Source organism: Drosophila kikkawai, chromosome 2L, assembly GCF_030179895.1.
Source record: "Drosophila kikkawai strain 14028-0561.14 chromosome 2L, DkikHiC1v2, whole genome shotgun sequence".
Lineage (NCBI taxonomy): Eukaryota > Metazoa > Arthropoda > Insecta > Diptera > Drosophilidae > Drosophila > Drosophila kikkawai.
The window spans coordinates 23827797-23850831 of record NC_091728.1 but is presented as its reverse complement, the minus strand read 5'-3'; the positions used below and the strand labels follow the sequence as shown (position 1 = coordinate 23850831).

At 46.6% G+C, this 23035-nt stretch overlaps 8 protein-coding genes across 10 annotated transcripts; 5 read left to right on the top strand and 3 right to left on the bottom strand.

The window, feature by feature from the left end:
• Positions 1-415: 415 nt before the first annotated feature.
• On the bottom strand, positions 416-4839 carry Atg7 (Autophagy-related 7). Its single transcript, XM_017176298.3, has 9 exons — positions 4609-4839; positions 4028-4549; positions 3759-3971; positions 3530-3674; positions 3123-3470; positions 2901-3065; positions 943-1239; positions 772-888; positions 416-710 (listed from the first exon to the last, which is right to left on the bottom strand). The coding sequence occupies exons 1-9, from the start codon at positions 4803-4805 to the stop codon at positions 657-659; spliced, it is 2058 nt and encodes a 685-aa protein (XP_017031787.1). The 5' UTR covers positions 4806-4839; the 3' UTR covers positions 416-656.
• LOC108081222 (32 kDa beta-galactoside-binding lectin) lies at positions 1427-2901 on the top strand. The gene is made up of 3 exons (XM_017176299.3): positions 1427-1800; positions 1932-2519; positions 2577-2901. Exons 1-3 carry the CDS (start codon positions 1709-1711, stop codon positions 2860-2862), a joined length of 966 nt encoding a protein of 321 aa, XP_017031788.1. The 5' UTR covers positions 1427-1708; the 3' UTR covers positions 2863-2901.
• A 447-nt stretch (positions 4840-5286) lies between the features above and the next one.
• Positions 5287-7773, top strand: Sec6 (Exocyst complex component Sec6). Its single transcript, XM_017176335.3, has 2 exons — positions 5287-6344; positions 6402-7773. The coding sequence occupies exons 1-2, from the start codon at positions 5373-5375 to the stop codon at positions 7647-7649; spliced, it is 2220 nt and encodes a 739-aa protein (XP_017031824.1). The 5' UTR covers positions 5287-5372; the 3' UTR covers positions 7650-7773.
• Positions 7774-9090: 1317 nt separating this feature from the next.
• On the top strand, positions 9091-10486 carry Cth (Cystathionine gamma-lyase). The gene has a single exon (XM_017176367.3). The coding sequence runs from the start codon at positions 9207-9209 to the stop codon at positions 10386-10388; it is 1182 nt and encodes a 393-aa protein (XP_017031856.1). The 5' UTR covers positions 9091-9206; the 3' UTR covers positions 10389-10486.
• An 804-nt stretch (positions 10487-11290) lies between these two features.
• Positions 11291-13407, bottom strand: zda (peptidyl-prolyl cis-trans isomerase zonda). Its single transcript, XM_017176369.3, has 7 exons — positions 13253-13407; positions 12614-13117; positions 12470-12552; positions 12260-12401; positions 12044-12211; positions 11754-11984; positions 11291-11692 (listed from the first exon to the last, which is right to left on the bottom strand). The coding sequence occupies exons 2-7, from the start codon at positions 13109-13111 to the stop codon at positions 11615-11617; spliced, it is 1200 nt and encodes a 399-aa protein (XP_017031858.1). The 5' UTR covers positions 13112-13117; positions 13253-13407; the 3' UTR covers positions 11291-11614.
• Positions 13408-13639: 232 nt separating this feature from the next.
• Positions 13640-18414, top strand: GLaz (Glial Lazarillo). 3 transcript variants are annotated; one of them, XM_017175949.3, is made up of 5 exons: positions 13640-13786; positions 15203-15399; positions 17633-17787; positions 17851-17923; positions 17978-18414. In XM_017175949.3, the coding sequence occupies exons 2-5, from the start codon at positions 15253-15255 to the stop codon at positions 18248-18250; spliced, it is 648 nt and encodes a 215-aa protein (XP_017031438.1). In that variant the 5' UTR covers positions 13640-13786; positions 15203-15252; the 3' UTR covers positions 18251-18414. The 3 variants fall into 3 exon arrangements, with proteins under 3 accessions (XP_017031438.1, XP_017031439.1, XP_017031440.1); XM_017175950.3 differs by having other exon boundaries at positions 13652-13786; positions 15149-15399; XM_017175951.3 differs by lacking the exon at positions 13640-13786 and adding an exon at positions 13862-14024.
• Positions 18249-19103, top strand: LOC108080863 (uncharacterized). The gene is made up of 2 exons (XM_070288952.1): positions 18249-18366; positions 18434-19103. Exon 2 carries the CDS (start codon positions 18561-18563, stop codon positions 18963-18965), a length of 405 nt encoding a protein of 134 aa, XP_070145053.1. The 5' UTR covers positions 18249-18366; positions 18434-18560; the 3' UTR covers positions 18966-19103.
• Nrk (Neurospecific receptor kinase) lies at positions 18977-22467 on the bottom strand. The gene is made up of 4 exons (XM_017175948.3): positions 21708-22467; positions 21365-21650; positions 21060-21302; positions 18977-21002 (listed from the first exon to the last, which is right to left on the bottom strand). Exons 1-4 carry the CDS (start codon positions 22080-22082, stop codon positions 19723-19725), a joined length of 2184 nt encoding a protein of 727 aa, XP_017031437.1. The 5' UTR covers positions 22083-22467; the 3' UTR covers positions 18977-19722.
• Between the last annotated feature and the right edge of the window lie 568 nt (positions 22468-23035).

The following is a 23035-nucleotide window of genomic DNA, read 5'->3' as shown; positions in this document are numbered from 1 at the left end:
CGTCCAGCTCGCGGCTTTCTAACCGAGTTTATTAAACTTTGAACTATTCTTTTCGCAAAGCTAGCCCACTAGGTATGTAAATCATTTGAATATTCCCGAAAAACAAACAATCTAAGACAAAGAATTCATCTTTGTTTTCGTGCCTTGAAAAATGCAGTTAATAAAATGATTTCATTGACCGAACACAAATATTTTCATATTTTTCATTCATTAACAGCGGGGGGAATTCTCGAATCAGAACAATATTTTCGCGTTTGAATGGGAGGAGGCTCTTATCAGCAGGAAAACGTATTCAGCGAACAACACAGGGGCCAAAGGCCGGGACTTGTAATTTAACGGAAACATTTATTATGTATTTAAATTTAAATTGGTAAAAGCAAGTGAATCATTCGATTTAGGATTTACATTTTCCAGATTAATTTAAACATTTTTATTGCCATATTCAATTTATTTCATACGATTGTTACACAATTTGCTTAATGACTAGAAAAAGTACATGCAAAAACATCAAGATTAAATTTTTGGCTTACACGTTGAACTTTTTAAATGCTTAAAAATCTGGAAAATCAAACTTTCTAGCTGAAGCCTCGATAAGCTTAATAAATTTCTGAAGAAGCAGAAGCAAAAGTTTAGGAAATCAATTAAAATTCGTTTTTTTAATCTTCATCCTCCTCGGACATATCGAATTCCTCATCATCAAAGTCTATTATCTGAAATAAATTAGCATATTTGAATTATTTTATATTACATTTCACTACTCTAGCCACAAACCTCGCTATTCAAGCGCTTAAACTCCGAAATTCCCGTCAAATCCTCCAGATACTTGGCTGTTTCAAAAGTTTTAAAGAGGAAGGCATGACCCTCTTTTCTGTATGCCTCCAAAACGGCCTGTAAAGTAATTATTATTAGCAGTTATTCTCTTAAATCCCCAACTAATCTTACCGATGAACAGGCAATGCATTGGGCAAACTTCTGGGTAGCTGGCAGGATGTTCTCATAGTTGCACAGCATACCCCGGATGGAGTGCGGCAGGATGCCCAGCAGGCCTTCCGGCACCTTGCCCGCCGCCTCCTCTTCCGACTTACCACGCGCACTCTGAGCGTAATAGGCCGGCGCCAGTTCCCGGCGTGGATGCTGGAGCAAAGCCACCAGCAATTCCACGGCATAGCTAGCTGCAATATTGGATACTCCGGGCCGGGTGACGGTGCACTGCTGGTCCAGAGTGCGGTCCTTAAGGGACTGCAAATAGGAAAAGAATTTGGAGGAAAATTACTTTAAAAAGAGTCTCTAAATAATTAAGTTTGCCAGAGATCATAATAAATGTATATGGGCTAAGGGGACGTGAAGCTTTAGCCCCGATGCAGTGGGAAGATCGAAAGCTCTTCAAGCTTTGCAATGTCAACAAACGCATGCTCCGAGCAAACAGAGGTGACGTCTCCAGGGCGAGAACAAAACAAACAGCTAGTTAGTCCCATACACAAAATATTAAGTTGCGCTCGCGGCTACAGCGTTTGCTCAAGCACCAATTGTACCGCCGTTGCTCCGCCCGTCCGTCGCTGATTAGATAAAGTTCCGGCAAGCGGCGGAGAGCCGGGAGAAGGCGAGCTCCGGGCTCTCCCACCGGCCCTAAAATACATTTTGTTTTCGTTCAGTGGACAGGCGATAGTGAGTTCGATTGGTAATTGCTGGCGAAAAACAGGCAGGAATCATGTTAACCGAGTACGCTGGCAACTTGTCCCATCCGCTGGAGTTTGGCCATGTGCTGGAGGTCGTGGCCAAGACCATTGATGGTGCCGCCAGGTGAGCGCCAGAGTGGAAGACGGTTGCTTGCATCCCGCACCCATACCATGACTAATTGCTTGTCCAACTGGCTTCCTTATCGGACCCATGACTAATGCTCCGATTATGATCGTTTTTGGGCTTTTTGGTAGGTTTCACATCAACCTGTGCACAGCCAAGACCACGGTGGATCCGGACGCGGACATTGGCCTGCGCTTTTCCTGCTATTTCCGCAACGATGTGATCGTGAGAAACTCCCGGGTGCACGGCGTATGGGGCGAGGAGGAAACCCATGTCCTGGACAGCAACACGCTGCCCAATCCCATCGTCAGTGGGGAGTTTTTCCTCGTGTACATCCTGTGCTGCGAGGACAGCTTCGCCATCTCCATAAACAGCCGGGAGTTCTGCCGGTTCCGGTACCGCTTGCCGCTGGGAGCGATCCGTGCGCTGGAGATTCGTGACCAAATCCAGGTGATCAAGCAAGTGGATCACCGCACCGTGTTCCCCAATCCCTGGCCCGCCGTCCACGCCTCGGACTACTTCAAGGCGTTCAGCAACGACCAGCCGATCCTCTTCAGTCCTGGCCACGTGATAGTCATCACAGCCCGCTGCTTCGAGAACAAGAAGGGCCAGTTCATCATCAAGTTCATGGACTCGGACACCAAGCGAGAAGAGCTGCACTTCAGCGTGCGCTTCGACGATAAGGCGGTGGTGCGGAACTCCATGAACAAGAACTTTGAGTACGCACTAACCACTATCCCTGTTACCCTTCCATTGCTAACCTCTCCTCCTTTTAGATTCGGAAACGAGGAGCGCCACGGTGGATTCCCCTTCGTCTTCAATCAGCAGTTCAAGCTGGCGCTGGCCTTTACGGAACGAGAAGTCCTGACCGCCGTGGACGGGTACAACTTCTTCAGCTATGCCTGGCGCACACCCAGCGCAATGATGAATTTGGTGGGCTTCAAGGTGACCAGTATTAATGGCCTGGTGATCCAGATAACGGGTGTGGATCACCTGCAGACGGGCGATCCGACGTGCGGCGGCTTCGAGAAGTATTCCCGCCACGACTATGAGTGTGTGTAACCGAACCAAGTCTGAAAATATATACGTTGTTAACTCACATTTCCCGGGGCCGTGACATCGTTGCAGAAGTAGCAACCCAGCTGGCTGCCACGGATGCACTTGAGTCCCTCAATCTCCTGCCCCGCATCGCCGGCCTCTTCGCGTGTGCTGCCATGTCGCATCACCAGGTAGCTATCGAAGCCGAGGGCTGCATTGATGACCACCTTAAAAAGGTCTAAGATTAGTGGGATTCCGTGGGAAATACACTATATATACCCAACCTTTTGGTTGGCCGCTCCCAGCAGCGTGGGAAGCCAGCGGCTCTCGCGTGAATCCGTGAGCAAGAAGATGACATCATGGTCCCGCACCTGCTGCTCGATCACCAGCAAATGCTCCTCCGTCTGGGCGAAAAGAGACTCACCAATTGTGTGACCGGGCATGGGTATTTCCAGCACATGTCCCGCTGTTTCCGCACTGGGGTTTATCTCACGCAATCTTTCGGCAGCTGTGGTGGCCTTCATCCGATTGCCCGCAACAGCATCTGCATGGGTGTAGAGATTCTGGCGCACGGGGTTGGAGAAGCCCACCTTGCCGTTGTCCAGCAGGGTGATGTGCTTGAAGCCCCAGGACTGGAAATTTACAAGATACTCAAAACGGTTAAGTGCCTAATGGATAGATGTAAGCTCACCAAGAGATTTCTGGCCACAGCGCAGCCCAGAGTGCCTGCTCCAAAGAGCAGACACTTGGTTTGGGCAATGACTTCCAAATTGAGATCAGGAACCAGGCGCCACTTCATCAGCTTAAGGTTGAGGTTGACAGAGTTTTCAGCCAATCTGCAAAGGAAAGTGTGGAACGAACAGGTCAGGGAATGGGTAGTCGACAAATGGTACAATATTTATTCCTATGATTAAGCTTACTTGGCTGGATCCATGCTGTCCCTCATTTGAGCCAATCTTGGCCCCATTTTGGCATTCTTGTTCAGCTCCCAGCCCACATATTTCACCTCGCCCGACTGTTTCAGATCGCAGGCCTCCGTTTGAGTCACCTGCCAGATGCGACTGTCGTCCATTTGCATTTGTTGATTGTAACGCAGGCCCAGAAACCTAAGAGTTTTGCCCACAAAACTGGGACTAAGAGGGGGAAATGATTAACCTATCACGAGTTATTATTACTAGAGACTCCTCACCATTGCTGTAGGAGGAAGGCGGCATAGTTCCGCATCAACCAAGCCGGGTGCTCGTACTCGCTGGGATCGGTAAAGCCAAAGTAATAGTGCTCCACCTCCCCCTCAGCTAGGGTGCTCAACTTGCGGGCTTCGTACACCTGCTGCTCTGCATTCGCATACAGAATGAAAAAGTTCTGCGACTCGGAGGGCAGGGTTTTCAAGGCCTCTACATATCTGTTGGCGTTGGGCAAGTCCCGCAGCTTTTGGACCACGCCTTGCTGCTTCAATGTGGGCGTCAGGGGGCAGGGAAAGGCGAACCAATAGTAGTAGCTGTGGCACTTCAAGTCGGCGAAGGAGAGAACAAAGAAGCGGGTCAACAGACTGGGATCAGCCAGCACCCGGCCGCTGCACATATCGGCCAGCAGTTCCTTGCCCTCGTCGGCCAGCAGCTGCAGTTTGTCCAGGGCCTTGAACTCCTCGATGGTGTTCTTATTGTAGATAGTGCCGCTGGCGGAGTGGCTGAACTTTGGCGGCTGTGATGACCTGGAATCCATTGAGATAAGAGATTACTTTAGGCATTCTTAACACCACTTTGAGCTCACCTGTTGTAGGCCGTGTAGTCCACTTCCAGGAGGCAGCCGTTGGCATTGCGGTTCGTGTAGTGCCCAGTTATGGATCTCTTGGTGTCCGAGAGGCGATCGTGGTCCAGCTTAAGCTCTGCCAGCTTGTGCCAAAAAGTTGGCGACACAAACGACTCCCAGGGTGCAAATTGCAATATCGTCTCTTGTTCCGAACTCATTCTATTTCGGGGGCGTTGTTTACGTTCGAACTGGCTGAAAATAATAAACAAAGCTCTTGGACGGGGCGATATTCCAACAAAAACAAAAGCTATCGAAAACTACAGTAGAGCTTGCATATAAACGCACTTAATGGTATTTTGTATTCTTTTTTTTGCAGCCAACATATTTTGTGTTATTGTTATTCAAGTTAAAAATATTTATTATATATTTAAGTAATTTAATTTTTAAACGATTAATTACAAGTTGTAGTCTACAACTAAAAAATGAATCATTAAATTTCGGGTAATATATAAAAATCCAGTTAAAGCAATTGCTTAAAAGATGTATTGTTAATCACAATTTTCAGTCCATATATTTTAGAGTTCCTATTATCATTTAATATGTTAACTAAAATCTCCCTATCTTAAAGGTTAATTTACAGAACCTTTACTGTACTCATTTGGGGCTCAAAAATGGTATTTTTGCCGCATAGAGCTGCAGCCACACTATCACGCCTTAAGATTGGCCGACGAAAGATTGACCAAAACAGAAGAGTAAAAAACCCAAGAAACAAGAAAAATATTAAAATGGATCTGCAACAGCTGGAGGAGGAGGCACGCCAGGCGGCCCTCAAGGACATTCAGAACATGCTGCAGCGGCCGGGGCAGCTGGAGAAGGTTGAGCAGTACCGCCATCGCATCGCCCGGAAAAAAGCCTCTGTGGAGGCTCTGCTCAAGACCGGAATGCAGAACCAACTGGACGGCGTCCGAGTGGGCCTCAAGCAGCTGGAGACGTGCATGCAGGATGTGCGCGAGGTAAGACGTCGGATGGACGAGGTGGAGCGCCTGCTGCAGGGCGTACCGGAGGTGTACGACGCCCTGGAGGTCGTCCGCGAGGAGAACACGAAGCACTCGCAGTACGCCACCGCCATGGAGAACCTGAAGCATATTTTCAACGTGGACGCCAGCGTGCAGAAGACAATGGCGCTGATCGAGGACGACAAGCTGCTCAATGCCCACCAGTGCCTGGCCGATCTGGAGAACTCGCGGGATGACCTTCTGTACGAACTGCACAAGCAGCCGAAGCAGCACGCCTCCGACAAGATCACGCTGAAGCGCCACTTTGAGAAGGTGGACACCGTGTCCCGGGAGCTCGAGAAGAAGCTACGCATCAATATCAGCCGGACGCTGAACATCCTGCGCAAGAAGCCAACGATTATCGTCACCGCCCTGCGCATTATCGAGCGGGAGGAGAAGAACGACCAGTTCGCCCTGCAGCAGCAGAAGGTCACTGGCTTCCTGCCCCCGGGCAGGCCCAAGGCATGGCGCCGCATGATAATGGACGTGCTGCAGCAGTCGGTGGTCACGCGCATCGAGGGCTCCAAGCTGGAGGAGCGGGCGGACAACAAGATGTGGCTAGTGCGCGACCTGGAGATTCTGCGTCAGATTATACTCGAGGACCTGCGCGTGGTCAAGTCGCTGTGCGTGCCCTGCTTCCCGCCGCACTATGACATCTTCGGGGAGTACGTCAAGTTCTACCACGAGGGACTGTCTAGTTATGTGAGTTGGCTCGGATGAGATTCCCGCGCTTATACCTAATCAAACTCCTCCTTTCAGCTGGACAACATCGTGCGCTCTGGGCTGGAGGGCAATGAGTACGTCTCCATGCTGGCCTGGGTCACTCATACATATCCAGGCGTGGAGCTGATGGCTCACCCCGATCTCAACGTGGATGTGCATCGGTTGATCGGACCTCTCCTGCGACCAGAGCATCTCAAGGCGTTGGAGGATGAGTACCTGCAGAATATGCAGCGCAACTACCAGGAATGGATGACCAAGGCGGCGGAAACGGAGAAGCAGGAGTGGTTCTCTGAGATGGTGCCCGATCAGGACGAGCACTACTACCACACATCGGCACCGGTGATCATCTTCCAGATGATAGATCAGCATCTCCAGGTGACCAACACCATTCACCAGGAGCTGACGTTCAAGGCGCTCGTGATGAGCATCCAGCAGGTGGAGATCTTTGGCCAGACATACCTGAAGAACGTGATCGAGCTGAAGGAACACCACTTCCGCAACCGCGACCAGATCAAGTACTTCACCCACTACATCATCACCATCGTGAACAACAGCCAGCAGATGGTGGAGCTGGCGCAGCAGATGAAGCAGCTGTACTGGCCCAAGTCGCGCACAGAGCACTACGAGGACTTTGAGCGCCTTCTGGTCACTTTCCAGCGGATCCGGGCGCACGCCGCCAGCTACTTGCTGGAGGAGGCCTTCCTGGACATGGAGTGCCACTTCAACGACCTCTTCACCGCCAAATGGCTGGCCAGCAACATTGCCGTGGACACCATCTGCGTGACCCTGGACGACTACTTCCAAGACTACAACCACCTGCGGCCCAATAACTTCGAGATGGTGATCAACGAGGCCCAGAAGCTTCTCGCCAAGCGCTACATACGGGCGCTGCTCTCCAAGCGGCTCTCAAAGCCGCGCACCGAGTGCGATGCCATCACCCGGAAAATAAAGGCGGAGGCCAAACGTTTCAAGCTGTTCTTTGAAAAGATCGCCCCCAAGATCTCTCTGAGTGATTCGCCGCTCGACCTAATCTCCACTCTTTCGGCACTGCTTAGCTCGGATATTGAGTTGCTGGTCCTGGATTTGCACACGCTACTGGGCAGCTATCCATCCTTGAACGAGGACCATTTGGTGCGCCTCTTCTACATTCGAAACGACGTAAAGGCAGCCGAAGTGCGGGAAAAGGTGCAGGATGCCATGAAGTCCAAGAAGGCCAGTATTGTCAGTATTGCCAAACAGGACTGCATCTTCAAGGAGATCGTGTTCAGCGACAAACTGTGGTAGGCGTCGCCGTGTTACCCTTCACCCCATTCCGCATGATCTATTATGTGCAGTATCTATTCTTAATCTCGGATTGTAAAATATATAAAGTGCTTTATCAATGATTAAATTATTGTATTCTTAACCGATGAAATAGAGCTTTTAAATTTTAAAATATATTTCTGAATGGGAGTCACAGGATCAGATTCTTAAGTATAAAGTTTCTAATAACAACCATAAAAAGAAAGGAAGTTAACTTCGGCACTCCGAAGTTTGTATACCCTTGTCGTTTACAGTTGGATCAAACTAACAGGAGATATATAAAATATATATGTATATTTTATACATATCATATTATTATTTTATTTTTATAAAATTTTGAAAACACTCAAATCGTTAAATAAAAATATTTCGGATTTGTAATATTTAATATGATGTAAATTATAAATTTATAATACCAACTTTCGACTATATTTTATCAATACAAAAATATACATAGATAGTTTTATATTCACAGCTTTATTTTTTTTATCCTGATTGTTCCTATGGTAACTATTATATAATAAAATTATATATTTTAAATGGGCCAAGCTTCAGAATAGATGAAAATATGAAAAAACAGCGAAGTTATTATTTTTTTCCTATGGCAACTTCATGATATATTTCGACATATATAGTAGTTAGCATAATCAGGAAACTTTCTGCAAAGTTTCATTCAGAAGTTGAGGGTCTAGTTTGCGTAGATCGACTCGGCTGTTGATGCTGATCAAATATATAAAGTTTATATGGTCTTAATCGTGTTCTTCTCTGCGTTGGAAACTTCTGACTAAAATTAAATTACTCAGCTAAGGTATAAATTATAAACCGTTGCCTAATATCGGCCTACGCAAAAGCAGAGTTTAAGAAAAAAGCCAATGATGGATGTCTGGTTTATTATTTCCCTTTTGTCATTTATGCAAAGGATGTATTCTCTTCCGTACGGGTTTAGTTGAATTGAAAAAAGCCGCTCATCCTAGTATTTTATGAAATGTTATAACGATAAGATAAAGATAAGGACTTAAGTTATGTTTATTATAGGTTTAATTTCTATTACCTTCAAAATTAAGTCATGGGGTATTGGCCCTTGATAAAGCCGCAAATTCAATTGAAAGTGTATTCAACAAATCATATCAACATATCATGTATCAAGAAATTTCGAAAATGTATAAGTTTTAGAACGTAAAAGTTCTGTTAATTTGGGTATTCAAATAAAAAATGGGTATTTTGATTTTTAAGACAAATATTTCCCTAAAATCCGTGTAATTTATTAACTTTTAATTTAATTTTAATTTTATTTATGCCCTAATTAACCATCCAAAACAAGATTCGAAATCCAAATCTTATTGAAACCATAACATGTCCACAAAATAGCTAATGGAGCAGCTCTGTCGGCGAAAGTAAGGCCCTTGTGGGCGAAATCGTGGCGTTGGCAGCACTGGCTAGGCGAGAACATATGTCGGCAGATTCCGTCCCGCCCCCATCACATATATATTCTGTACGGATCGCTCCCACGTGTCAGTTGTGTTTAATCCGCGCCCCGAGATGAGCTTCAAACCCCAGCCAAGCGGCTTCGCCACCAAGTCCATCCACTCGGGCCAGAGCCCCGAGCAGTGGAAGAGTGCCTCGGTGATCCCGCCGATATCGCTGAGCACCACCTTCAAGCAGGATGCTCCCGGCGAGCACCGCGGCTATGAGTACTCCCGCAGCGGCAACCCCACACGGAATGTGCTGGAGACCTGCTTCGCGGCGCTGGACAATGCCAAGTACGGATTGACCTTCTCCTCGGGACTGGGAGCCACCACCGCTGTGCTGACCATGCTGTCCAGCGGCGATCACATCATCATGGGTGACGATGTGTACGGAGGAACCAACCGTCTGATCCGTCAGGTGGCCACTCGCTTGGGCATATCGGCCACCTTCGTGGACCCCACCAAGTTGGATGTCATCAAGGCTTCCGTTAAGCCGGAGACCAAGCTGGTGTGGATCGAGTCGCCCACGAACCCTCTGATCAAGGTGGCCGACATCGAGGCGATCGCCAAGCTCGTCCATGGCATCCGAGAGGACCTAATCTTGGCGGTGGACAACACCTTCCTGACCTCCTACTTCCAGCGTCCCCTGGAGCTGGGAGCGGACCTTGTCTGCTACTCGATGACCAAGTACATGAACGGACACACGGATGTGGTGATGGGCGGCATCACCATGAACTCCGAGAAGCTGTACAACAGCCTGAAGTTCCTGCAAAACGCAGTGGGCATTGTGCCCTCACCCTTCGATTGCTACCAGGTGAACAGGAGTCTGAAGACCCTGTCGCTGCGCATGGAGCAGCATCAGAAGAATGCCCTGAAGGTCGCCAAGTACCTGGAGAGCCACCAGCTCGTGGAGAAAGTTCTGCATCCCGCCCTGCCCTCGCATCCCCAGCACCAGATCGCTCTGAAGCAGACGTACGGCTACAGCGGCGTCTTCTCTTTCTACATCAAGGGCGAGCTGAAGCACTCCTCGGCGTTCCTGAAGGCCCTCAAAGTGTTCACCCTGGCGGAGAGTCTGGGCGGATACGAGAGTCTCGCTGAGCTGCCATCCGTGATGACGCATGCTTCTGTGCCCGCTGAGGATAGGAAAACGCTGGGAATCACCGACGGTCTGGTCCGCTTGTCGGTGGGACTCGAAGATGCTGAGGATTTGATCAAGGATCTGGAGCAGGCTCTCGAGGCTGCAGCCAAGGCCTAAGTGCCTTACACTACGCATCACATATGTATTGATAGATCGCTTGATCATGGATTTGTATATTTTACCCACCAAATAAAAGTGATTTATCTCAAAAGCGATCGTTGAAGGATTTTTATATCCATTTAGAGTCGCAAAATTAACTTTACAGAGGGAATATTCGAGCCCAAAATAAAAAAGCCTGTCGGCATAGGTTTTGTTTTTTGTAAACCCCATCGCAAGGCCCTTTAAAATGTAGGTTTTATGGTTGTTTTTCTTAACAAAAAATGTACAAGCAAACATATAGTATCATAAATATTATAACCAACTGTTTTCACGCGAGACAACTAATATATTTCCTGGAATTTTGTAATTGCCATTCAGAAATACAACTGTTTTCAGTTTGGCGCCGAGCAATCAACTTTTAAGGCATTTCAAATGCATTCAGCATACGCTTTAATAAAACTAAATTTTACATTTAATAATCTAATTAAATCTTAACTTTGTCGCACCATGTTTTCAAATAAAGCCTCTTTGTGACCCCCCCCCCCATAGGTACAGCCTTGAAAATAACGAAATCAGCCATTGTCATGTGGAGATTATCATAAACAATGAATCAGCACAATTTATTTTCGCCCTATCACTAATCATTCTAGTATTAAAGCATATGGGACATATGTATCTCCTGAGCGGATGTTCCGAACTCTACAATCGGAAACTGTTTCGATTTGATCAAGGTTTTAAAACCGTTTCCTTTCTATATCAAAGTGAGTTTGCTAATCTTTGCTGATGGTTTTATCTTATCAAAGCTGTTTTTCTCCATAAGGCACTTGAAGGGGCAATCAAGGGCATTATCTTTATAATATTAAGACCGACGATGCATCCCTAATGGTAACGTTTGAAAATGAAAGAAAAAGTCTCAAAAATCAAATGAAAATTGTGGGTTTTATTCAACAATTCCCGGTACTCGACTGACAGAATGTAATTGATTAAAAATTAAGCTTTAACATTATATGTACGCTACTACCAAAACCATACCATACGACTACTGTGAAGTGTGTGTGTGTGTGTGTGCATAGGATTAGATGTACAACAAGAGCCATATACCGTTATAATAAGCAACTGCGGCTTTCCAACATTCATAATTTTGCCTTTTATGTAATATATATATATTATATATAATGTTCCTTAAAAAAAATGCATTCAAATTGCTTAAAATAACCCCACTAGTTCTCGTGTAGTGCTTGTCCTTAGTACTTGTATCGATAAATGGCAACACCGGCCACACCAATCAATATGGAGCCCATCAGATAACCCAGTAGCTTGAGCTAAAAAAACACAATTATTAAAATCTGAATTGAAAAGGAAGGGAATACTCGACTTTGTTACCTTGGAGTTGTCTACGAGGGGCTGCTTTTGTCTGGTGGCAGTCTTTTGTTCCATTTTCTTGGCCTGACCGAGCATCTTCTGGTACATTTCCTTTTCGTTGTGTTCCTCGCGACGAGCCTTGATGAAAAGTCTGGCCAAATCTGATTGAACGGCCCTGTTTTCCGGCTCGAGCGTGGCCACCTTTTGCAACAGCTTGATGGCGCCCTGCGTGTCCGCCTTGCCCTCCAATATCTGAAGAGTGAGGAGTGTGATTATATTGAACTAAACGGGTTGCTAAACGAGACGCTTACCCTGCCCTTGCGGTAGAGGGCCTTGGAATTGTTCGGCTGGCAACGCAGCACATGCTCCACCGACGTTAGGGCTGCGTCAAAGGCGGAGATTTTGATTTGGGTCATGGCCAAGTTGTTGTACACAATCAATCGATCCTCCAGCAGGGTCTGCATGTCGCTGTTCGAAAACTAATCCGGGGGTCAAGTCACAGCTCAACACTATTGTTAGGTACTCACCGGCAGATCTTCCTTTAGGAGTTCGGCTTCTGGATCCCCGTCTCTTGTATCCAGATAGTCCAGGGCCCGCCTGTACAGATGAATGGCGGTATTGAACTCCAAGCGCTTGTAGAAGAAGTTTGCTCGTTCTTTCTTGCGGGTTCTGAAAGAACGATTTGTTTTCATTAATAATGTCTCAGGCACATGGCAGGTGACATGTCTGGCACACACCCATATTTGCGCAGTAATTCGAAGCTCTTCAGATCCGCAAAGTCTTCGTATTTGCTGTCCAAAAGCTCAATTTCGTAGGTAAGCTGCAAGATGTGACTTCATTTAAGACATGTAGTTCCTAGGGGATTGTGAGTCGAAACCTACATTCGAATCGGGTGGCACAACGAATTCGGACTCTCCCTCCCTTTTCAGGCCAATGGAACCATAGCCGAAGCGGGGATCTACGCTGACCTGGCTCACCTCGCCGACCAGCATCATGGGCAGCACCATGTCCAGGCCTTGGACTACCTCAAAGTCCCCAATGTGGCACTGGAAGCCCTTCTCCTCCTCCACCACCTTGCCGTTGTCCAGCTTGCCGGTGAAGTTGATGGTCACCAAAAAGCCGCGACTCGGCTGATCGGCTCCCTTCGGCGCCTTCTTGATAATTCGCTTGATCAGCTGCTTGTTACCCAGTATATCACATTCATCCTCGGCCTCCACCGCGGACTCCGGCTCCTCGGCTGTCTTTTCATCGCCAAGGTCCGCCGAGAGGGTTGCGCCATCCCCGGAAGCGGCTTCCGCCGCCACCTTTCGGATGTCCTTGGTGTCCTCGGCGTTGGTGAGGTCCTCGAAGGAGCTGCTGCTAGACTTCTCCGTATCCATTATTACCTGCGGACCACGAGTGGCGAGAGGTGGGCGAGAAAGTGTGTAAATCACTGGAACTATGAACAAAGGGCAAAGGCAAATTGAGGTGAATGAACGGGCTCTTTGTGGTCGCCCAGTCCGCGAGGAGCCCCGACTTACGGTAGTAACTGAATCTGGCTTTTATTAACAGCAAGTCTTAGTTTCCGAAAACAACATGCGGCAAGTGCTACAGGGAAACGAACAAAAAATTATTTTTGCCTTTGGCATTTCACTGCCTACTAGAGGTGGAATGTCACTGTGACTGGCAACTATCGTTTGAAATATTGGAAAAAGAGGGGACAAAATATTTAAACTATATAAGTGGGCTGTTAAAAGTAGGTTTTTATTAAAAGATCTTGAATTGTATACTCTTAACGCTTTTATATTTATTTATACGTGACTTTTTAAGCATTCTAGTTCTGCCTACTATCGATAAGAATCGATAAACTAGGCAGTCAGTGTGGCCATTCACGCGAAAAAAACTGAAATTGAATTCAATTCAAATTCCGCAGCTTCATTTTCCTTTCAACGGTTGTCCCGGGCGGTTGATCGATGTGAACGATCCGCATTTTCGTCGCGATCCGAGATCGAGTTGGCGAGATAAAACCGCGAATGCAAAAAGAACACCGCAACAGCAGTAGCAGCAGCCACGATGTAAACAAAGAGATGACATTTAATATTAGCTGTATACCAACGGGGCATAAATACAGACGCGAATCGAAACGAGACGGGCTCGGGCCTGGCACTGTTTGTGCACAAAGTGAAATCAGCTGGACAACAAGTGGATTTTGCAATTGCCTTGGCTTGGCTTATTTTGTTTTGTGCCACTTGTGGCTGTTGTAGCTGCAGTTTTCTGTGAAATTAACACCCTTTCTATTGGCAGTAATGGGAGGTATACGCTTAGGTACTGGTTACGAGCGCATTTCCCTTTTCTTTAGCATTTCTGTGGTGTCAAATGTTGCTTAAATTTTGGAAAATTTTGCGTTTTTTAAATTCAAACCAATTTAAATCTTTAAAATTCTTCCTAATATGATAAATTGAACCCTTATTGCGTAGAGACTTTGCTTTTAACCAAATTAACATTATAATAAATGATTTAGTGTAGTAGAAAGTAAGGAATAATAACTCATTTTATTGCCAATAATTGCTTTACTTCCCTGACACAAATAAAAGACTTCTCTCAATATTAAACGATTAAACTATCTTAAATTAGTTTCTTTTCCATTAATTTAATGCCTATTATATAACTTTGTAATATAATTTCTCTGTTGCATATTTCTTTGAATTCGATTTAGTTCTGCGGGACTTCAAACCCGTTTCAAAAATGATGTTGCACATTTTCTGTGAGTAAACCTTTTACCTAGCTTAGTTGAACAAGTAATGATACCTTTCCCATCACTGTATGAGCTATTTTTCCATGCGGTAATGCCAAAGTCGTGGAAAGAAACCGACTTCTTAGTTGTCTTGAACTTGATGCGCTTGAACAAACATGCACAGGTGCATGTTCATAAATCGAGCGATGCACCCGAGTAACTCCATGACACAATTGATGCATCCCGGTCGGAATTTCCTCTATTAGGCCTTTTCGCTTTTACCTCGATTTTCTTTCCTTTTCTTTTTTTTTTTGCAATGCGCAATATCTGCTTTTCGCAACCCGTTTTCTTTCGCCTGCAGTTTGGCGCTGGCTTTTCCTTTACGTAACTCTCAGCAACGTCGCGGGCCAAGCACGAGCCAAATCCGAAGTGAAGTGTAAATAAATAAATAGCCACCGCGAAACCCAGTTTTGTGGTTTTCACTTCTTGGCCACTTCAGTCCAGGCTTAAAGCCGGTACGGCAGTAGCCAGCACGATTTCATTATCGCACAACACTTCCCCTGCGGAATAAACAATCGCGGTTACTTTTTGAGGAAATGTATAAAATGTTAATCCGCAGTTCGTTGGCCAAGTGAACCCGTCACTTTGTGCATATCCAAGTTGGATTTAGTGGAAATAATGCCCGATTTTGAATTCTACGCAGCCTAGTAGTGTTGGGTACTAATCAACGCCACCGTGCCAATTCTCTTGATTTTAGTGCCAAATATCCAAAGTGAACCTTAAAATAAAACAAACAAGTAAACAATTATGGGCAAACAATCGTCGTTGTCGGTCGTGACGAGTGGTGTTTGGCTTTTGTCCGGGGTTTTACTACTAAGTTTTACGGAGACAAGGGCCTATGGCTTTGGACGTTGCCCGAATTACCCATCGATGCCAAAGTTCAACATGAGCAGGGTGAGTGATCAAACCGGAAGTGCAAACCATTAACTAGATATACTTCTTAGGATGTCTTGAGATAAGTTAAGTACAGCTTGTTGTTGAAAATATCAAAAGTCAGAGCACTCTTGTGATAAACTAAAGTAAAACAAAAACTTGGACAGGCTTAGATAAAAATTCTCTTGCATCAGGTTACCTTATAAGCCAAAGGTTAAACTCTGTGACTAGTTTTTCTACTAGTTCTAAAACAAATACATATGTACCTATCCCTGAGTAATGATTAATTGCCTTGTAAATTGTGCAATCAAAATTAATACAATTTAAACCAGTTTTTGCAAAAGTTCAAACTTCTTAAAACAATCATAAAAAATTTAGACTTTAAATACTCCGTGTTTAATGGAATTCTATTAATCCTTAAACTTTCCCGTAACCCTCAACCATTAACCACGCCCAACCCAGTATTTTTTACAACATTAATAAGCGGTGTAAATTCGGCAGTGTCATCAGTTATTCGCCATCAACGCAAACGTGTCACATCTCCGATTAATTAGCACAAGGCGGCGGAGAAGACCTTTCTTCATTTTATTTCGTGGATTGTGCATAAGATGAACTTGAACCAATTTAAGGCCACCAATCCGAGATCCGCTGTGTAAAATGCAAAACCTGTTTTACAGAAGGAGACGAGAGGCACAAAAGCTTTATGGCCTGTCCAATGGTAAACAAACCACTTAGTTTATAAAGAAGTAAATCAACCAGTACCAAAGTCGAGAGACATGGGCATGCCAAGGACAACCAAGTGAACCACAGTCGAGCATCCCTAACTGGAACAATTCACAAGTTGCATTTTCTAAATAGCTTACTAAAATGTATCTTAAATTCTGACAACTTCAGAATTGGAAAATAAGAGGTATTTCTTATATATTCCGTAGAGAAACTGTCAGCTGAAACTGTGACTAAATTCCTTCCATGATGTTTAAATTAATATTCAAAAAAAACTTTACATTATTTCAAATAACTTACAAGGTTTATGAGGTCTTTTAAATAATACATTTCGTAAATTTCTTTTTTGAATAAAACCAGTTTCCTGAACTTTCTGTATTTCTAAGAATTTTTTAAGGTGGATTTCATTGTGGCATTTAGGTGTTTGAGTCATGCGAGCTATGCTGTTTATTTAGCTACTGTGGCCATAGACTAGAAAATTGGCTCTATCCATTTAGCAGCTTAAATTAAATTGATTGAGCCTTGATTTGCATAAATGATAATGCACCATAATCGCACCCGTTGCCGTATCTGTGACTCCAATTATGTGCGGGTCTCCGCTTCCATGTGGCACACCATCCAATCGAGCTGTTGACTGGCGTGAATTAAGCCACTTGTCATCCTCGCCCACTGTTGACCCGGGGCAAAGACCTCGGCTCTTCGCTAGCGTCGATTAAACGCCAGCTACTGGTCATTAAATTCGCTGCGGCGCCCTGCGACTTTGAACTGCATTAAGACAAAGGGGAAGTGCCTGCCAAAAGTGCGACGCCAGCCAGAAACCAGTTTCAAAAAAATGTTTATGCTTTACGCATTGTTTAGGTTGCCGTATTAGTAACCCACTTTGGTATTTCTTGACCGAGAGAAACGCTGTTGGGTTGACAATGCCTTTGCCAAGTCCAAGTTGGAGTTCTCAGCCGGTTGCTATAGAGTTCTGGCTGGGATCCATGTGCCGGATGCCTGATAAAAATGCCTGAGATAACAATGGAACTATGGTGTCAATAACATGGCAAATGCTTTGACAACTGCAATGCAAATAGAGAACACTTGCAGGGAACACATGTTTATAACTACAATAGGATGAAATTGTATGCAAATCAATAAACAAAAGCCTTCTATAATTACAAAAAAAAAAAGTGTGTGAATAAATGCAGAGTTTTATCCATCTCCTAACTATCTAGCACTGCAAATGGTTTTGAAATTGTAACAGATTCTAATGAGTAATTAATAACTGAACAACAACCTCTCATTCTACGACAATGCCCAGGGTATATATGTATTATTTGTACTTGGTCTGTCCCTTTTTTTTTTAAATAATAAATCATTGCCAAGATATAGCTTTATACTAATAAACCCACTTACCCTAGCTCTTAGTTTAGAAATAATTGTATCTTTCAGATAAACAAATAAATACAAGCATGAGTTTGTTCTCTGCTGAACCTTTTTTATCTGGTAAATAATAGTCATGGGAGAGTTATATATGGTTCTCTTGCAGGTTCTAGGTCATTGGTACGAGGTAGAGCGTTCATTTTACCTGCCGGAAATTGCCTCCGGTTGCACCACCTTCCAATTCCAGCCGTATAATAAAGCAGAGCAGTCCAAGTTCGCCAATTTTAAGCTGGCAGTGGCCATCAAGAACATCAATCGCATGTAAGTAGCATCGTAAACCATCATAAATTGTACAGAAAACTCATATTATTTGGCTCCTTTCAGAACCGGTAATCCGAATGTAAACATCGGCTATGCGACACCGGAAAATAGTCGATCCTCCATCATGGATTTCAAGGTAAAAGCTCGTTTAGAAAATTAAAACTCAATAATATTTATGTATTTTCCGTAGTTTACCACCCGTTTCCCTGATGTGATTGCCCGTCTTCTACCGGGCTCTGGCAAGTACCAGGTGCTCTACACGGACTACGAGAACTTTGCCATTCTGTGGTCCTGCGGCAGCATCGGCTCCCTGGGCTACTCCGATCAGATCTGGATACTGGGACGCGATCGAGACTTCGAGGTGGACATACGCTCCAAGGTCTACGATGTGTTGAAGCGACTCTCCCTAGATCCGGAAAGACTGATCATCAGCAAAAACAAGAACTGCCCCGAGGCGCTGTGAGAGGCGGTGCACCTTCATCCCCATCTATATATATATTTAAGTTCATTCGGTTAAGGAACAAAATCCCATTGGATGCCTAATCATTTAGGCTGCTGTGATATCGAGGAGAGGAGTGTGTGAGTGCTGAGAGAGGATTACGCAAATACAGAAGCAAATAAGATTAACTCGATCGGGGACTTTCAGTATCTTCTGGACGCTTGGGTTCAATTAGCGCTGGCGTCCTAATTAGTTGGCAATAAACAGAATTTCCCAGTCATTGCAACTCAGTCGTGATTGACGAACGGATCGATAAGGTTCTAAGCTGGCAAAGATGTCCCGATTGCTGATCTTAGTGTGCGCAATTTTGTTCCTGACCCTCTGGCAGATGTCTGAGGCGAGAGGAGGCGGCGGCGGCGGTGGCGGACATGGCGGAGGCGGCCATGCTGGAGGCTTTGGAGGAGGAGGTCGCGGTGGGGGCTTCGGAGGCGGACGAGGTGGAGGATTCGGCGGACGTGGCGGAGGCTTTGGAGGCAGAGGCCCAGGCTTTGGTGGACCAAGAGGTGGAGGTTACAGAGGAGGACCTCGCCCGTATTACGGCTATAGGGGATATGGTGGTTTTGCTGGCTACGCGGGATACGCTGGTTACGCTGGAGTTGTCCCCGTTCCCGTGCCCTACCCTGCCACCTACAGCCGGTGCTACTACGGCGACTATTACTACAACTATTACTACTGCTGACATCATCTCTGTTACGATTATGGATGGTTTATTTATACAAATTACATTTAACACGTTTTGTAGTTACAAAGATTATGTAAAGTTACCCCAGAAAGTTCGGGATGTAGACAGTTCTCTAAATATTCCGTATCTCAAATATTCCTTATTGTTTTGATGGTCTCCGGTGAGTGGTTCCTTCCTCGCGGAGTGAGCTCCGATGGCAGTGCTTAGGGCTAGTCAGAAATGAATCCCGCTAAAATGCAATCTACATATGCGCATCTATGTGTTAATAAACTTAAGCTACGGGCTAGATATGAGTACACGAGACGTTGCTGATGCGTTCGTTGTTGTGGCAGACTAATCGATTGCTGACCGACAGATCAGAGGGCAGAGTACTCAAACAAGAGTTTTGGAGTGTGGAAGCATCCGAATCCGATTAGAGACATGGTAAGGAAGCGTATCCGTAACGATATGGAGTGGTCTTTAAACTAACTTAATCACAACATCCCTCTGATCCCGCCTATTGCTGCGGTAATTCAAATCAATATGCATATAGGTTTAGTATAAAATGTGCGAAATTACACTGGAATAAATATCGAGGACACGGCATCTCGGCGGGGTATAATGGATTACAGTTTCCCGCTAAGATGGTTCAGCCTTTGCGAATCACCCAGTGTGTTTGTGTGAATATACGGTTCTATTGAATGCCCGGAAGACAGCGGACGAACGTTGTGTGGTGCACGGATTCGTTACGTTTTCCTCTCTTTTGAGCGATCCTCTAGAGCATCGCCTTGCACTCGCTCTCGGCGATGCTGTGCTGGATGCAGTGGTTTATCTCAGCGAAGCCCGGCCGCTCGTTCGGCTTGCGGTTCCAGCAGCGACGCATCAGAGCGTAGACGGAGAGCGGCGTGTTGTCCGGACAGCCGAGGACGTTGCCCTCCTTGATGTACTTGATAACCTCCTCGTGGGTTAGGCCAAAGTACGGTTGCAGGGCGAAGGAGAAGATCTCCCACAGGCAAATGCCGTAGGCCCACACGTCTGACTCTAGCGAGAACTTGTTATACAGTATGCTCTCCAGCGGCATCCAGCGGATCGGGATGAAGTCGTTCTCGTCGCCCTTGTAGTAGTCCTGCAGATAGATCTTGTGCGACAGCCCAAAGTCGGCAATCTTCACCGCCATGTGCTCGTTGATCAGGCAATTCCTCGTGGCCAGGTCCCGGTGAACGAACTTGCGCTCCGAAAGGTAAAGCATGCCCGCCGCTATGTTGGCGGCCATCTGGAGCAGATGCAGCTCGTTGAGCTGCAGGCGATCACGGTTCGGCGCCTGGTGGGTGGCGTACGGAGAGCAGGCGCGCAGGAACTCACTGAGATCCCCGGGCGCCATGTACTCGAACAGAAGGCACATGGGCCGGCCCAGGGCACACACGCCCAGCAGCCTGACGATGTTCGGATGATCGAACTCGGCCAGTAGGCAAGCCTCGCGCTCGAAGTCCATCTGCATCTGATCGCTGGCATCGTCCTTGAGCATCTTCACAGCCACCAGCAAGTCCTCCTGACCAGGCACCAGCCCCGGAGCTCTGGCCTGGAAGACGCGACCAAAGGCGCCTTGTCCCAGGGATCTCACATATACTATTTCGCCACGTGGATACTCCAGCTTCTCGAGGCGCGCATTCTGTTTGGTGCCCTTCGACTCCTCCTTGGGAATGGTCGTGAGGGCCACGCAGTTGCTGTGCACGGTGGCTGTGCTCCTAATGGTGCCCCACTTGCCCAGGGTATTCGTGTTCCCATTGCCACCCAGGGTCTCCCGGCTGGTGTTTAAGTTTGCGGCACACTCTCCCATGCCCCGCATCGAAATGCTGCAGTCGTTGGTGGCTGCTCCCGCGGGCTGCGAGTAGTCTTTGTGCTTGGACAGCTTGTAGACAAGCAGGATCATCAGGTGCAGGGCCACAATGGTCACAAAACCAATGCCAGCCAGCAGGAAGATCATCGAGGGCGTAAAAAACTTCTCCATCTTGATGGGCGTGTTCAGGTCGCCGGCATTGGGGTCCACGTAGTCCGCTGGAGGAGTAACCAAGAAGGGATTAAGCTGGAATGATAGCTAATCGATGAACTTACGGCATAAAGGTATGTCGCAGTGCTGCCAGCGCACTGACTCGTCCACCGTGTAGCACCAGGGATGCGGTTCCTCGCCACCCGCGTTTCGGCAGTAGTTCTCCCCCTCCAGGAGCTGATGGAACACCAGAGGCGGTTGGATGTGCTTGTGCGGGTACTGAGTGTCCCAGCGTTGGCAGGGAATGCCCGACTTGGTCATGTTTGCGGTGCCCATGTAGAACCGTCCGTTACCATTGCGACAGTCGTCTGCAGAAGATTCGGTTCCTGGGTTAAAAGAGGCCCATTGATCTCTGGGTAGGTGTACTCACAGCTCACTTCTGACTCCTTGAGCTCGGTCAGGCCAATGTAGGAGCAATTGGGCCGTCGCATGGAGGCGTTGTAGTGCGGCAGGGCGGAACAGTTGGGAAGCCGGAAGTGGCCGCGGCTTTTGATAAAATTACCGCGTTCCTTCTTCTCCTCGATGAGCACCCAGTCGTTGTAGCAGAATTGCAGGTGCGTGGCCTGGCAGTCCTCGAAGCAAAGCGGAGCCTTGACGGCGCGGCCACCAGGACCCTCCAAGTGGCAGTTGGGGAAGGCATAGGCGCAGAGCATTTTCTGCAGGATCAGGTGTCAACATCTAGAACACAAAAGCACAGGCAAGACGCCACTCACCTCGGCAGCTTCGCGGCACAGGCCCGAAAGATCGGATATCAGCTCATCCCACAGCGCCGTGGTCACCTGCTCGTTCTTCCAGCCGCCCGTGGGATCCTCCAGGCTGTACCACACCTGGCCGGTGATGTACTGCTTGCACACCTTGCCATTGTACGGGGCACAGTAGCCGCTCTCCTCGCGCTGCTGCTGCTCTCGTTCCCGCTCGTGATGCCGCTGGTGGTGGCGCCGGGTGACGGGCTCCTCGATGGCGTTCAGGGAGCTTGCGTGCGTCGCACTGGTAAACAAGAGCACGCACAGCAATATGGCAGGCCAAGCGCCTGCCGTCCTGCCACCCACTGTCCCCTCAGGCACCCCCAACCACTGCCGGGCCGCCATGGCTGCTGGTGTTTTCTGTATATGCCTTGTTTTATTCTCAACCAACTCTAGCGGGAATTCTCACAAGCACTTGCAAAATCACTCATTTCACAGACGAATACTAAACTATACTCTCGGCCCGCATATAACCGATTTTAAGCAAGAATATTAACTAAAGTTAGTCGGTGAAATTTGTATTTATTTGCGCGCTCGCTGCTCAACGACGACGCCTTTTCACCGAATACCACACACAGTTTGGCGACGGACGGGAGGTTTTAGCCACCCATATTTATCCCTTAGGGGTGGTTTCCTGACACACACAAGAACAGGGTTGTTAAACGCGCGGCAAATGCCGAGAGTCCTTTATTCTGATTGGGAACTATAAGGCCGAAATGTTTACTGTTATTACTTTGTCGCCTTTTGCTTCTTTTCCTCTTCTTTCTGCTGTTTCTCCCTCAATTTTTCCTCTTTCTTACGTTTCTTCAAGAGCTCGGGATCGTCGTAGTCCCCGTCGCATTCCTGATTATCCTTCTGGTCCTCCTCTTCATCAGGAATTTGCTCGAGTCCCTAGAAAGAAATGGCTCTGTACACCGAGGGAGAAACTAAGAGGGAAACTACAGGAAAAACTCTACAAAGGCCACCAATTGAACTATCACTTTCGCACTAAACGCTTCGTTTATTCACTTTTGCCCTTAAGTTTAAAGAAAAATTTGACTTAATTCAAACTAGTTCTTTTTCTCATCCGGTATGGCATCCAGACCCTGCAAGGAAATCGAGAAGTCTTCTTTATAGAGGAGGTTGGTTCCAAAAGCTTAGACGATTAACATGCATTTTGGGTTAGTTTAAAACTACAATGGTAGTTTCTACTAGAAACCATAGAAAACAAAATCTAATGAAGTTTGGGAAGAAGTGAGATTTGATATCTTAGATAAGGAATGATGATAAAACATAAATATGAATAATCATGAAAGGTT